This window comes from Myotis nattereri (genome assembly GCF_964212035.1).
Source record: "Myotis nattereri genome assembly, chromosome: 3".
NCBI classification, from domain to species: Eukaryota; Metazoa; Chordata; class Mammalia; order Chiroptera; family Vespertilionidae; genus Myotis; species Myotis nattereri.
Window position 1 is genome coordinate 45000519 of NC_138077.1, and position 16643 is coordinate 45017161.

The window sequence follows — 16643 nt, forward strand, 5'->3', positions numbered from 1 at the left end:
TATTGATTATGAGATACTAAGAAAGTCATTAAACCTCTTTGGGACCCATTTTCCTTTTTTAAAAAATGGTGATGGTGGCAGCCCATTTCCTCTTTCTCCCTAGAGTACAGCTAGATGTCATTTCTTGAAACCACACGATGATACCCAAAATATTTAATAATATTTAATAACCCAAATGACACCAACACTGACCAACAGAGCAGGTACAACCACCAGTCAGAATGGTCGCCAGCTGTAAACCATCAGGGAGGCACCAGCCAAATGTCTGCTCTGCAGAATCACATTCCTCCGGAGGCAAGAATGCAGGGTTGCCTGCTTAGATAGAGAGTAAAGAAAGGTGAAATCTAAGAAGACCGGAAAAAAAAAATGCATAGCTCAATAACTCACAGGAGGATTTCAGTGGTGTTTTCTAATTTATAAAGTACTTTCACAAATATTGCTTGAGTTATTGAAAATAGTACCTGAAAAAAAACGGGATTGAATGTTCTTAATTCATGTCCATTAAATGCATTTATAATATGCAAACACAGTTGCTACAGCTGAATAATGGGGTAAGAAACAATCCCTACTGTAGTAAGCTTACATTGTACTAGAAATTTAGACAAGATACCATTGATTGCTCCTTTTCTAGATTTGTTTTATTGCACGGTAGCTAAAAAGTGTTTGTTATAGTCAGTAAATTGGGCCTGGGATTAGAACCCAGATCAGCCTTCTCCAAAGTCACATGCTTTCCTGTTTATTATGCTGTCTGTATACACTGCAAGTCCTGTTTCTGAATCTTCACTTGAAACACCCACCCTGATCAGCCCTGTGCTCCTTTCCAACTCCTCCTGGACCATGCACATCAGTCAACTCCTCATTCACCCACCCTCAGCTTCTCCATCTTTGCGGGTCCCTCTTTCTTCCAAGTCTAAGAACTTACCCAAGTCTTTTTCATCCTTAGTTCATTTCCTACATCTCCCACCACCCACTGGCCCTGACACACACACACACACACACACACACACACACACACACACTAGAATCTACCTTCTGCCATCATCACACACCTGAAACTGCTTCACTCAGGGATTCTTAACCAACCAGCCCTAATATTAGATATAATTTATATGAATGAATTACCATGCTCTGCACATATATTATCTCATTACTCCTCAGGAAACCTCATAAGAAATTATGATATCTCACTTTCCAAATGAGAAATTGAAGGCTCAGAAAGACTATATGACTCTGATTTGCTCAGGATCACATAACAGTTAAGTAGCAGAGCTGGATTGGAATCAAGGTTGGGCTTACTGCCAAGCTCATGTTCCTGCCACTCTGCTACAAGGCCATCATTCAGCTTCCATCGATCCCTCTTTTCCAGGGACTCTCAGGGAGATTGACTTGCCAAGCTAGATACCCAGTCACCAACAACAAAGAAGTCAAACATCTTCTTAGGGGGAAGAGGGTAAGACTTGAAGGCAAACATCTACCCTTATCTTTAACCTACCTTTAGACCGTCTCTCCCTGAGTAGTCTAACTTTATCTGAAAGGTCACTTAGGCTTGGTGAATGAAAGACACCTATAAAGTCCACCAAACCATAAACAAGAAGGAAGGACAGGGTAAGGAGGCTTCACTCAAACCATCTCTCTTTAAGTTTCTCCCTTGTCTCCTCCACCCTGGGGAACATTTTCCTTTCTACAGCAGATCCAGTTGAGTGGAGAGATGCTGGCGTGGCCAGAGACTAGATAGGATGCCCATTTTCTATTTTCAGTCATGCCAATTTCCTGGTGACACTCCCTGCACTCACTATGTCCCTGTGCATGTGCTCTGCAGGAGTGCAAAGAAATTTTATTGAAAGGGGTCTGCTCATGGTTGCATTGTTGTCACATGTAGTGACCTTCATACATAGCTTTGGGAAAGTCATTTGGGAAAGGGAATAGCAGGTGGTTGATTATTTTTTCCTTTTCCTTTATTGGATTGTACTCTAATTTGCTATACAAAGCTGTACAATTTCCTGGAAATGTGTTCACACATGCCTCCCAACTGCTAACAAACAAGGATGTCAATGACCCAGTGTTGTAATGGAGCAGCCTGAGATCTGCTTGGGTAATCCAGCAGAGCCATTTGTCCTTTTGTAATAGAGCAAATAGTGGAGGGCAGCAAGAAGCCAAGCAGAACCCTAAAGTGCTAAGGCAGAGAGAGGAGAGACAGAAGAGATAAGAGGCTGAAGAGGGTTAACATCAGCCTCCAAGTTAGCTTCCAATTCTTGGTGAAACTCCCAGATGGAGATTGATAAATCATGAAGTTACTTGCCATCCTTTTCCTTTGTTCCAGGCTTCTAACAAGTTTTGCCAAAGGAGACCAACCACAAGCAATTGAGTGCAAGACTTGACACTGCTTGATGTTGCATCCCTGCAGGCTTTGGTGGGGGCTTGACTCTGTATCCCTGTGGATGTCGGTCCAGACTCTGACAGGATGGAGAAGGGAGCCAAATATCTGCACTCAGGACCCAGAAAGCAGGGCAGAGAGAGCCCCATCCCTCGTGGAATTGGCCATTGTTCAGCTTGTTGTCAGTGGCCTGACAGCCCGGAATCCCATTCATCCGCACCAAGGACCCAGACAGGAGAGCGGTGGGAGACCCATCCCTCACAGAATCAGCTGAATGAATGTTGTTCTTATATCATGTTCTTGTTGTTTTTATATCATATGTTTGCTGTTATATGATGTTATTGTTTACTTATTAATAAATTTATATATTACTTTCATATACATTTTTCTAATTTTCTTTAATCTCTGACACTTCTATTATAGAGAAATGGCAAATAGTGATATTAAAATATTTCTTCTAATTAAATCCCTTTCAATGTGCACAAATTCATGTACCAGGCAACTAGTTCATTAATAAAACTGGAACATGGCAATGGATTCAGGCAATATAATAAATAGAAAAGCATGTGACTTTGAAGAAAGCCTATCTGGTTTCTAATCCCAATCCTACAATTTATTGATTATAAGATTCTAAGAAAGTCATTAAACCTCTTTGGGCCCCATTTTCCTTTTTTGAAAAATGGTGATGTGGCAGCCCATTTCCCTTTTCTCCCCAGAATACATCTAAATGTCATTTCATGAAACCACACGATGATACCCGAAATATTTAATAATATTTAATAACCCAAATGACACCAGTGCTGACCAACAGAGCAGATGCAACAGCCATTCAGAAAGGTTTCTAGCGGTAAAAAAACAGAGAGGCTCCAGCCAAATGTCTGCTCTGCAGAATCACATTCTTCCAATGGCGTGAATACAGGGACAGCTACTTAGATACAGAATAAAGAAAGGTGAAATCCAAGAACCCCCCAAAAATGCATAGCTCAATAACTCACAGGAGCATTTCACTAGTGTTTTCTAATTTATAAAGTGCTTTCACAAATATTCTTGAGTTATTGAAAATAGTACCTGGAAAACATGGGATTGAATGTTCTCAATTTACATCCATTAAATGCATTTTTAGTATGCAAACACAGTTGCCACAGCTGAATAATGGAGTAAGAAACAATCCTTACCCTAGTTAGCTTACATTGCACTAGAGACTTAGACAAGATACCATTGATAGCTCCTTATCTAGATTTGATTTATTACATGATAGCTAAACAGTGTTTGTTATAGTCAGTAAATTGGGCCTGGGATTAGAACCGAGATCAGCCTCATCCAAAGTCACATGCTTTTCTATTTATTATGCTGCCTGTATACACTGGAAAGTCCTGTTTCTGAATCTTCACTTGAAACACCCACCCTGATCAGCCCTGTGCTCCTTTCCAACACCTCCTGGACCACGCACATCAGTCAACTCCTCCCTCCCCCACCCTCAGCTTCTCCATCTTTGCGGGTCCCTCTTTCTTCCAAGTCTAAGAACTTACCCAAGTCGTTTTCATCCTTAGTTTCATTCCCTACATCTCCCACCACCCACTGGCCCTGCCACACACACACTGAATCTACCTTCTGCCATCATCACACACCTGAAACTGCTTCACTCAGTCAGGGATTCTTAACCAACCAGCCCTAATATTAGATATAATTTATATGACCAAGTTACCATGCTCTGCACATATATTATCTCATTACTCCTCATAAAACCTCATAAGACATTATGATAGTTCATTTTTCCAGATGAGAAATTGGAGGCTCAGAAAGGCTATATGACCCTGATTTGCTCAGGATCACATAGCAGTTAAGTAGCAGAGCTGGTGGGAATCAAGGTTGGGCTTACTGCCAAGCTCATGTTCCTGCCACTCTGCTACAAGGCCATCATTCATCTCCAATTGATCCCTCTTTTCCAGGGGCTCTCAGGGAGATTAACTTGCCAAGCGAGGTACCCAATCACCAACAACAAAAAGGTTAACACCTTTTTGGGGAGAAGAGGGAAAGACTTAAAGGCAAACATCTACTAACCCTTATCTTTAACCTACCTTTAGACTTCCTCCCCCTGAATAGTCTAACTTCATCTGAAAGGCCACTTAGGGTTGGTGAATGAAAGACCCCTATAAAGTCCACCAAACCAGAAACAAGAAGGAAAGGCAGGTTAAGGAGGCTTCACAAAAACCATCTCCCCTTAAGTTTCTACATTGTCTTTTCTGCCCTGGGAACATTTTCCTTTCTTTAGCAGATCCAGTTGAGTGGAGGGAGGCTGGCTTAGCCAGAGACCAGATAGGATGCCCACTTTTTATTTTCAGTCATGCCCATGTCCTGGTGAGACTCCCTGCACTCACTATGTCCCTGTGCATGTGCTCTGCAGGAGTGCAAAGAAATTTTATTGAAAGGGGTCTGCTCATGGTTGCATTGTTGTCACATGTAGTGACCTTCATACCTAGCTTTAGGAAAGTCATTTGGGAAAGGGAATAGCAGGTGGTGTGTTTTTTTCTCCTCCTTTATTAGATTGTACTCTGATTTGCTATACAAACTTGTGCAATTGCCTGGAAATGTGCTCACACATGCCTCCCAAATAAGAACAAGCAGGTCAATGACCCAGTGTTGTAATGGACCAGCCTTATCTGCTTGGGTAATCCAGCAGAGCCATTTGTCCTTTTGTAATAGAGCAAATAGTGGAGGGCAGCAGGAAGCCAAGCAGAACCCTAAAGTGCCAAGTCAGACAGAGGAGAGAGAGAAGAGATAAGAGGCTGAAGAGGGTTAACATCAGCCTCCAAGTTAGCTTCCAATTCTTGGTGAAACTCCCAGAGGGAGACTGATAAGTCATGAAGTTACTTGCCATCCTTTTCCTTTGTTCCAGGCTGTTAACAAGTTTTGCCCAACAGGACCAACCGCAAGAAATTGACTGCAATGATGAGGTTGTATTTAAGGCTGTGGATGCAGCTCTGAAGAAATACAATAATGGAAGAAAAAGTGGCAACCAGTTTGTATTGTACCGCATAACCGAAGTCATCAAGACGGTAAGAGAGTTGTCTTTAACCTTGAGTTCATTTGGGATTTGTGCTATCACTTGAACCCAGGACACACACACACACCACATCACACAGAAAAAACCTGTTATTAAAGTTAGAGGCTTAGAAAAGACCAACCCTACCCTCTGGGGTGGGAATTGGGCAGGGTAGTCCTCAAGCCTCCAAGGTTGGCCTCCTGGGTAATCAGAGGACAGGTATTCTAGGCTGAAATTAAAGAAAGGTGGATGGAGTCATTTGAAAGGGACTATGCAGAGTGGGAAAATCCAGGAACTCAGTCAGGCCACAGCAAGAGAATTTTCTGGTGACTGGCCTTAAACTGAAATATAAAGACTTCCACACCTCAAAGGGGAGGAGGTCTTTAAGGGGGTATGACTAGCATATACTGTATAATCTCACACATAAATGGAATCTAAGAAAGTCAAACTTAACAGAAGCAGAAAGTAAAATGGTGGTTGCCAGGGACTTTGGGATGGGAGAAATGGGGAGGTGTTTGTCAAGGGTACAAACTTTCAGTTATAAGAAGAGCCTGGTAGCTTAGCTCAATGGATGAGCATCAACCTATGGACCAGGAGGTGGTGGTTCAATTCCCGCTCAGACACATGCCTGGGTTGCAGGCTTGATCCCCAGTGTGGGGTGTGCAGCCAATCAGTGATTCTCTCTCATCATTGATGTTTCTATCTCTCTCTCCTTTTCCCTTCCTCTTTGAAATCAATAAAAATATATTTTAAGAAAATAAAATGAGTAAGTCCTGGGGTTCTAATGTACAGCATGGTGAATAGAATTAATATTACTGTATTGTATGTTTCAAATCTGCTAAAGGGCTAGATTTTAAGAGTTCTCACCACACACAAAACAGGTAATTATGTGAGTTGACAATATGTTAATTAGCTTATTTGTGGTAATCATTTCACAATGTATACATATAGCAAATCATCTTTTCGTATATCTTAAATATATGTAATTTATTTATACATCAATAAATATACCCCAATAAATATACCTCAATAAATTATACCTCAGTAAAACTAAGGTGAATGAGGGACAGTAGGGTATGTCAAGAGGAGTCAGAAAAGAAGTTAATGTAGTTCTACTATATTAGATAAAATATCTACCATGAAGTCCTGATGGCTGAATGCATCAAGGGTAACAGCAATGTTCTAGTTGGTTTAGAATATTCTTTATCACTGATGGATACACTCAGGTTGAAGATAAATCCTGACAGGATGTGTGATTCCAAGAAATACTACTGGATGCATCAAAACTATTAGGTTGGGGGGATGGGATGGAGGGTTTAGTTGTGATTTTGTTGTTGTTGTTGTTGTTTATATGAAAACATTCAGAATGATGAAACTGAAAGAGAAAAAAATCAAAATCAAACGAACTTTAGCTTTATTTCTCTTTAAAGTCAATCTTCATCTCTTGATAAATGAAAGGTTAAGCAAACTGGGCTCAGTGGACCAGACTTCTCTCCAAGGACATCCCCAGGAAGAGTTTGCCTGGGTGACTTTGAAAACAAGCAAATCAGACACAACACAAGAACACTTAAACAATTTATATGGCATTATGTATCTCTGTGATGGTGCATTCCACAGGACATATGCATATTTGACACACTGCCTTGTTGCATAACTGATCTATTTATTATCGCATATAGATATCATAATGTCATTGAGGGAGTGATACCACAGGACATTATAAATACGTGGTCCCATGGATGCTCTTTTTTGCACTGTGCTTGACATCCCAAACCCAATGACCTTACTCATATACCATAATTCTCTCCACCAACTTTTTCCAACTCCTTTAATTCATTACATTCTGTGTTTTCCACTTTTTGTTGTTCCAGTTCAAACAATTAACTAGGGGGACTAAATAACTACCCTGATTTTCTTCTTTGTGGTCTCTTTCCTGAACGTTGGGGCCCAGTCTTTGGCTGCATCTGTACAATGATCTTGGACACTGTACAAAAGGCATCAAAAAGGATCATATGACTTGCTGTCTAGCCTTAGTCAATAAACCTGTGGGATATATATGGATATAGATATAGATATAGATATAGATATAGATATAGATATAGATATAGATATATAGATATTTTACAGAGAGGAAGGGAGAGGGATAGAGATTTAGAAACATCGATGAGAGAGAAACATTGATCAGCTGCCTCCTGCACACTCCTTGCTGGGGATGTGCCCGCAACCAAGGTACATGCCCTTGACTGGAATCAAACCTGGGGCCCTTGAGTCTGCAGGCCGATGCTCTATCCACTGAGCCAAACCGGTTAGGGCAACCTGTGGGACTTTTAAAGAAAAGTGCACATGTAAACGTCCTACATCCAGCATTGTTGAGCTGTCATCAATGTGCTTGTGTCTGTTTTACTGTTACAATATTAGGTAAATATGGAAGCAAAGCCATTCCACGGGTCATTTTTAAAAAAGGAATTCTGGTTCTGTTTTCTAAAGAAATGTAGAAATACTTTTAATTTGGATCTATTTATAGCTTCAGCTTTCTTCAGCTGCCAGTGTGTTATCCATCTTTAGCCTAAAAACCTGGCATAAGAGATTTTTGTTTATTTGTATATGATCCTCTTAGACCCTATTATATTTAGAAAATTAACATCTTTCTTTGAGGGAAATTCTTGGTTATTCTGCCATAACAGAATATGTATTAACTTGTAGATTCAGTGGTTTGATACCTATTTAATCACATGCTGATATTCCAGAAGGATTTCTTGCATGGGTGAAAATAAAGATGAGACACAGGGGGCGTATTTTTGTTTTTGATGTATCCCGTTTAGAAACTAGAAGTCTTATGTCATGAAAAAGAAAACAAATTATTTTTAAATGGAAAAAAATCAAAGGTAAAAAAAATACAAGCTTTCAATAGTTTGTTCAAATAAATTTCACTATGTCTCTGTGATAGTTTACTTTGGTGGAAGAAAAAAATCCATCCATTTGACATGATGAAATTAAAGGAAAAAGTAAAATTGAGCCATTCTGATTTTACAAACTAGTGTAGTCAAGCGAGTCCTGGTGCCCTTGGCAGTGTTTTATTGGTGTTGTCATTGGCGGACATCTGTAGCAAATGTGTTGTTGTTGGGTACTTTGTTTTCCCTAAAATGTCCACAGAATCACTATCACCTACTGCTTTATCTAAATCGGAGACCCGAAACGAACCTCGGAACTATCGTGTTTGACTCCATCATCTCCAAGATGCAAATACTCTGACAAGTGCAGGCTCTGAGAGAGCACTGCCCCTGGACTCAGGAGACCCGGGGTCTGGGTTGGCTTTGCCTTTCCAAGGTGGGAGGCTGCCTCAGCTCTGCGCTCTCTACTTGGGCCTCCTTTCTCTCACCTGCAAAGTGAGGGGCTGGGCAACAGCACCTCTCAGGTCTCTTGCTGCTCCACCATGCCAGGATTTTGCATTCAAAAGCTCATCTAACTCAGAACCTTGAGCCTTAAAAGTTTTTATTTATTATTTTATGACATGTTTAAAAAATAGAAAACAAAAGAAACCAAATAAAAATACTAAAATTACCCATAACTAATCTCATCACCCAGACATACCTATTAACATTTTTTTCAAAAAATGAAAGAAGAAAGTACTCTTGTTTGATGATTTGTTTTCTAATTGTAAAAGTAATATATATTTGTTTTCAAAAAATCCTCAGACAATTTAGGGATGTTTATTTAAAGAAGAGAGTAAAAGATAACCATACACCCATCACTGAGATGCAACATGTTAACAGTTTTGCTGCATAACTTTTCAGGCTTTTAAAATTATATATGTGCATGAAATTGGTTTCTACAAAAACAGGCTAATACTACATATACTACTTTGTTTCTTGAAAATACATATTTATAAATATATTACGAACATTCTTCCAAGTATTTATAACTTTCAGTAGTGTTAGTAAATGTTTTGCTCTTGTTGAATTAAATCAATATCAAATATGCATAACTGCACCAGATCCCTCTCCAATGGTCTGCTGTTGTCAGTTGAATGAGCCCTATGTATCTTTGTTTTCTTTTTTCCAGGGAGACCAGGACATATTTTATTCTGTCAAATATGAAATCAAGGAGGGCGACTGTCCTGCTCAAAGTGGCAAAACCTGGCAGGACTGTGACTACAAAGAAGCTGAGCAAGCTGTAAGTGTGATGGTCCAGAGCCTCCAGTTTTCTCAATCGAGACTGTGGAGTTATTCTGTTAGTGCTGGGGGTGATGAGTACTGTGGAGCCTGTTTGTGAGGGGTGCACATAAACCCTCAAATGTGTACAAAAGGCAAATGGTTGATGTCTATGTTCTTGCACAGACAGAAAGGGCATGAGAGGCCAGCCATGAGATTGGAGAAAGCCCTCCCATGAAGAGGGGACTCTTATGACCAATTGGGTGCTTTATTTGTGCAGACCTGAGTTGGAATTCTACTCTGCCTCTAATTAGCTGACCACTTTTAACACAGGGGCTCCCTTGTAAAAAGGAAGTAAAATTGACCTAAATTGGAAGAAAAGAATATACATATGAAAAGACCTTGTTTTAACAACAAGGAATATTAACCAAATGTCTACCATCTGTTTGCCACACCACAGCTGGTTGTTTGGCCTTACCTGGGGAGTTAACAGCCAGTGTCTGCCAGGAAGGAAGCCACTCTTTCCACAGTCCATGGACTCACCTCTTTAATGTGTCAAATGTTGTTGGTGGAAATGGGGTGTCCACTGGTGGGAAGTGGGTGATCCCTTTCCCCACTGGATGTTGGGGGTACAGTCCTCACGACATCTTGAGAAAAATATTTTTCTAAGACTCACACTTTATTTGTGTGGAATTCCATATCTGCATTTCTAAAGTCCCATTTCCCTTAAACCAGTCCTAAAAGTGGAGCAGCCGGGGATTCAGCACAGCCAAAAGCCAAATCAATGTCCCAAGTTTCCGTTTCATGGTGGAGCTGGGTCTGGCACTGCATCAAGAAAATTCTTGTCCATTAGCCCATTGTGTGTGGGCACGGGGCGAGGGTGTGGGGGAGACATATGGCTGTGGGCCATGCGAGTGCATGCAGGGGAGTGTGTCCACTGCAACAAGAGAGCCAGGAGCCTCAGTGTGCAAGAGAGGCAGGAAAGAGAACTCTTTGTTTAGGAGTTTAATATCTGAAATCTTCCTGTGCTTACAGGTGCTACACCATCTGTGTTCCCAGGGGTGATTGACAGAAAGTACCTTCCCTAGGTCACCCAGACTTTACTGGGCATGTGTCTATTTGGCTTTCCCTTTGCTCATTTTCAGTTAATAACTGCTTATTACAATGGTATCAAAAGCACCGCATCCTCTGTGCAGTTGAACCCTGAAGTTGAACTGTAAGAGGAGAGTTTGGCAGGCTAGTTTTAGGGCACTGTGTTCACCTTAGTGAAAAAGTGCTCCAAACATAACATTATTTTAAAACCTCACTGTCGATACTGCCTCTCCTCTGGACACCTCATGAATATCAATGACTTGTAAATAATAATGATTAGGCTACAAAACATTCATTCTTGTATCTCAAAACTCTGTTAGAAAAGAATCTTAAGTTTTAAATAAGAGAAAAGCCATACTTACTAGTAGCAACTGCTCTACGTGCCCTTCTCCATCTGAAAGATTAAGATAAATGGTCTCCTTTTTCTTTCTTTCTCTCTTTCATTCTTCTCTTTCTTCCTCTCTTTCTTTCTTTCTTTCTTTCTTTCTTTCTTTCTTTCTTTCTTTCTTTCTTTCTTTCTTTCTTTCTCTTTCTCTTTCTTTCTCTTTCTCTTTCTCTTTCTCTTTCTCTTTCTCTTTCTCTTTCTCTTTCTCTTTCTCTCTCTCTCTCTCTCTCTCTCTCTCTCTCTCTCTCTCTCTTTCTCTCTCTCTCTCTCTCTCTCCCTTTCTAGGCTACAGGAGAATGCATGGCGACCCTAGCGAAGAAATGGAATATGGAATTCTCCGTGACTACCCAGACCTGCAACGTTACTCCAGGTAGCTGATATATAGGGTGCCGCTGCCCTGGGGGGAAACGAACCATTTCCTGTGGGGCCAGGAGCATAACCTGCACAAAGCCCTTTCCCAGAGGGCAGTGGTTGGCTATGCAATGCCATTTGCAGACTTGGGGGTTGGGGGTCGTTGGTGGCAGAGTCCTGAGGTGGGGCCAGGCTCCTGCCAATCATCCCCTGGCCTCTCTCTGGACAGTGGCACTGAATTAGGTGCGTGCAAAGGCCCTGGGAAAGGACTAGAAAACATGCCACATGCTTCAATTGTGGGGGTTCAGTAGAGTCAGAAAAGTACAGACTTTGAGGTCAGATCTGGTCTGCAATCTTTCAAAAGCTCTTCACCTTTTTGGTTTCCCTTTTCCTTAAAAGGGGATCAGAGGAATTCTCACTTCAGAGGGTTATTGTAGACTGAAACTAGATGGCAGGCTTGAAGTTAAAGCATAATAATTAATTGATGATCATCAGAATAAAAGTAATCATAGCTGACATTTATTGAGCACTTATTGGTAGCCACGGTGCTAATTGTTTTACATATGATGATTTATTTAATCCTCACAACAATTCTATAAGGCATGTGTTAATATTCTCATTTTACAAATGAGGAAACCAAGTCCCACCACAGTTAAGTATCTTGCCCAGTATCCCATAGCTAGCAATTAGCAGAGTTGGTATAGTAGACCTTGTAAGAATAGAGCAACTTATGCAGAGATATAACCACTATTAGCGCCTTCCCTCTGGTGGCAGAGTGGCTGGGTGCAGAAGAATGGACACATCTAGGGAATGTCAATCACAAAAGCCAAACCAGAACTGGCCTTTTGCAAGATAGGGTTTTAGTAGATGAGGCTCCAGAACAGCATCCTCAGCCACACTGGTGAACATCAGTGGAGGAGCCATTGTTCTGTCGTGGCCTTAGTCATCCATAAAGAACCCACAAAATCTATTTCTTGGGTTTAGATCCTGCAAGAAGTGGCATACAAAGAAAAACAGTTCAAAGCAGAAATCACAATTGTTTTAAAAAAATTTTGGAGTAGCTTTTAATTATTTTGTTTAAGAACTTTAACGCATAAACAAATTTTCACATGATCCAGAACCCAGCACTTATATACTATGAGAGGAAAGGCTCTTTGCCACACCTTATAGATCCACAATTACTACTAGGTCCACAATCCCTTATCTGAAACCTTTTTGGCTTAATATGTTTCAGAATTCAAAATTTAAAATCTTTTATAATTTTTTAAAAAATCTCCCTAGAAATGTTGGAGCAGGATGAAAACTCATTCCATTGCCTGGAAAAAAATTAATTTGCATCTTTCACCCTCAAAAGACTGCGCCATCTCTCCGCTTACCCCAGTCAGAGCTGCCCTTGAGGTCTGCAAACCAGCCTCTGATCTCTACTCCCTTCCCCCTCCCCTACTGTGTTCATCAATATTTTCTTCTCCCCTCAGTAATTCTCTCTCCTTTCCCATGTAAGTCCCCTCCAGTTTCTTAACTTTGTCCACTGCCCTGATGCAACATACCTTCTGCAAGGGGAGAGCAGTGAAGAAAGCTATGAATATTCACCCAGTAAATCTTTTTTCTGACACACATGCTCATGGAGTGAGTGTCAAGAAACATCTGCAATGGGAGTTGTGTTGAGGGACACTGTTGTAGAACACTGTTGGCCTCCTGATTCTGCTTGGGTCCTACACACTCAGACAGTGAGAGCCCAAGGCAAAGGTGCTCAGGATGCCTTCATGGTTTCCTCTCTATAGCGTGTGCCTCTACTGACCAGCGGGTTAAGGCTATCTGTTATAAACATGAATTGGTAACCTAATACAAGCTCATTCCCGTTTTACACTTGATCTTAGCCAAAAGGCTGAGAAGCGATCACTCCCATTTTAATAGTTTACATTATTTTTTTAAAACCCAGTCAGTGGCACCCCATCTTTACTGCGGACCACTCTTAATTGACTTCAGTGGATCTATGCACACCCTGAAATTATATGGAGAACATTGTGAGTACCAGCATTTTCCTGCGGAGGCCACCATGTCTACATCAGGTTCACCAAGCAGCCCATGACCCTTGGAATACAGTTCATAATCCCTGGACTCCAGAGCATGGCCCGGGCTCCACAGCAGAGGACTCTCTATTAATTGTCCAGACCTCAATCGCCAGTCCCAGTCTCCTGCTTTAAGCCCACTAAAAATTATACACCGCATCCCACACGCTGCCCCTGACTCATCCTGCTTTCTTGAGAGCCATTCCTCCCTTTGTTCCTCCTTCTCAGGCTCACACTTTATGTTGCCCAGTTGACCTTGACTGATTTATACCCTTCTTAGCTCAGGCTTCTTCTCCCAATGAAAGTCTTTCTTGAGCTCACTCTGGGCTCCTGCCTTCCCAAGCTCTTGCCGAATTATTTTTGAAATATCCATCTGCAGTTCTCTCTCTCCCACTCCACTTTGCCCAACACTTTCACCACTGCCAGTGCTGACCAGCAGCCCCTGAACGATGGATGAACAGATTACTCAGACACAGTTTGACTGTGAAAGAGAGGGCTAAGGGGCTCCTGGCTCTAGCGGCAGAGCAGCCTCAATTGCCTGCCTTGTTAGCTTTTTCTAGCAGATTTTATCTTTAGATACAATCAGTGGGGTGAGTAATCTTGGGAGGACACATGTGTTTACATTCTTCTGTAGGCAAGGGCATCCAGGGATTAAGCATATGGATTCCAGTAAACACCTGGGGTCTGTATGTAATCAGACTTGTTTGGAAAGGTCAGGAATAATTAGGGGAGCCGACTTCGACACTCCCCTATGTCTCCCCTAAGTCAGAATTTCAACCAAGAGGGCAGGTGGCCTTCCACACACTTTCCTTTTATCAGAATGTCTTCCTTACAACTTTCTAACCAAGTCTCTTGTGCTCTCCAACACACCACTGTTACAAGTTAATGTAACCACACAGTCTAATTCAGCACCTGACATATTACAGAAGGAGCAAAATATGTACATGTTTATTGAAATTAATTGGTACAAAACATATTATATCCTGAATGAGGCTTCAAGGAGCTTTATTTAACACTGAAAAATAAATACTACATCTGTACTGTTTTATTATTTTATAAAAGGATAAATTAATGTATTATGTCTGTAATTGATAATGATTTCTAAAGAAATTTAAAATAATTATGCAAAATAGTATGCACATAAGATGTTCCTAAGTCAATGGCAGGTTTTTTCTCTCTGACCAAAAAGCAGTCCTGTGTTCTCTTTTTCTAATACATACCAGAATGTACTAGAAAGTTTGTTTACCAAGGTCTTTGAAATTATCTTACTTATTTAAGACAATGTACCTGAACGCGGGTTTTGCTCATTAACGCTGCCCTTTTGCCTACTCTTTCTTTGTCAAGCCGAGGGCCCTGTGGTGACCTCCCAGTATGACTGCTATGGCTGCCTGCACACCCTGAGGACTGTCCCCCCGGACTTCGATCCTGTTCTGAGACATGCCATTGAACATTTTAACAACCACACTAATCATTCCCACCTCTTTGCTCTTAAAAAAGTAAAAAGGGCACAGAGAGAGGTTTGTGCTTTAGTTTCCTTTTCTCACAGTATTGTTAAAATTTGTTGGATCTTTATGTTTAGGGTTTCATTACATAAAATAAACCACTGGTCAACAGAAAACCTATGATTCCATGACTGGTGGTGAGGGAGCTCTTTTACGTCCTCATTTGACTGGCATAGGAGGTAAAGCGCTTTCTCTTGAGTCAAAGTGATTAGTATTAGTATACTTCAATATATAAAAGACAAAAGTGTGACTAATCAGACCCCTGGCTCTGAGTTTGGTTTTAATGAATGGGTGGTCAGAAATACATGTTTTTCTTAGAGATGGTAAGATGAAAAGATCATTCTAGCCCAGGGGTGGACAAACTTTTTGACTCGAGGGCCACAGTGGGTTCTTAAACTGGACCGGAGGGCCGGAACAAAAGCATGGATGGAGTGTTTGTGTGAACTAATATAAATTCAAAGTAAACATCATTACATAAAAGGGTACAGTCTTTTTTTTTTTTTTTTTTTTTTTTTTTAGTTTTATTCATTTCAAACATGCCAGATCCGGCCTGCAGGCCATAGTTTGCCCACAGCTGTTCTAGCCTTAAGGTTTAAGAAAATTACATTATCACTTAGCCATCATGAGTCAAACATGGCTCCAAAATATTCAATGGAACCCAAACAGTTGGCACAGCTTTCTGAGCACTCTCTAAATTATAGTTTTTATATCATCAAAAGAATGTAAACACTTGGAAATTCTGGCCTTTTCATTGACCCAGTTCACTAAGTCTTTACTGACAGTTGACTGGGTTCCTTTTATTTCATTGTCTAATTATGAGGGACTTACTTTAGTCAGTAACATTCCCTACTTTTAATAGAACATCCAACTTCCCTTCATGCAAGATGCATGTTCTACTCAATTACGTTCATAGCCAGCTATCAGGGTGGGACTAGCCCAAGATAAAGCAGCACAAAACTTACTGCCTGACTGTCTGGGAACCTGAGAACTTACCAGTAAAGGCCATTCTAGCTCCAAAGTGTTTTTAACCATCTAGAAGAGTATTATTTTTATTTCACAAAATTCAAAAGGACATTATTTTTCTGTTGCCTGCAAGAGGAAATATTGCTAGGTTTTTTTTAAAGAAAATACAATAACTCCACCTATATATTGCTTTTATTTTCAGCCTAGATGCCAGGTGCATGAAAATTCATGCACTGGATGGGCGGGTCCCTCAGCCTGGCCTGCCCCCTGTCACAGTCTGGGAGCCCTTAGGGGCAGGAGGCGACAAGGTGAACAGGGGAAGGTGACATCCATATCGGGGTTACCCCCATCAGCCAGCCCTGGTTACCTGAATCTCGAGTGGCCCTGGGCAGCTGGATGGCTTGGCAGCCACCATTTGAGGCTTGCCTGCCCCTCGGGCCTGCCCTGGGTAGCTGGGCAAGCTTGCCTGCACCTCGGGCCAACCCTGGGTGTCTGGGGGTCTTAGTGCAAGTCTGGCCGCACCATGCACCTGCCACACCCCTCCCCACCCCCCCACCCCCCACCAGCTGGGCTGAAAGGACTGTGAGACTCTGAGAGGCCAGCGCAAGGAGCGGCTGGACCCACTGAGGACTGGTCTGGTGCACCACATGCCTGCCACCCGCCTCAGTGGGCTGAAAGGACTGGGGGACTTTGATGGGACTGAGGGGACTCGG

The 16643-nt window shown here is 41.5% G+C and overlaps 1 protein-coding gene and 1 pseudogene across 2 annotated transcripts in view; both read left to right on the forward strand.

The window, feature by feature from the left end:
- Positions 1-16643, forward strand: part of LOC308515343 (histidine-rich glycoprotein-like) — a 285767-nt pseudogene that overhangs the window by 13885 nt on the left and 255239 nt on the right. The window lies entirely within an intron of this gene.
- The window catches only part of LOC308516174 (kininogen-2-like), a 32021-nt gene continuing 20453 nt past the window's right edge, over positions 5076-16643 (forward strand). The window contains exons 1-4 of the mRNA XM_081087017.1: positions 5076-5430; positions 9480-9590; positions 11331-11415; positions 14810-14982. Of these exons, the coding sequence (XP_080943143.1) occupies positions 5236-5430; positions 9480-9590; positions 11331-11415; positions 14810-14982 (564 nt within the window). The 5' untranslated portion in view covers positions 5076-5235. The remainder of the gene's footprint in view (positions 5431-9479; positions 9591-11330; positions 11416-14809; positions 14983-16643) is intronic.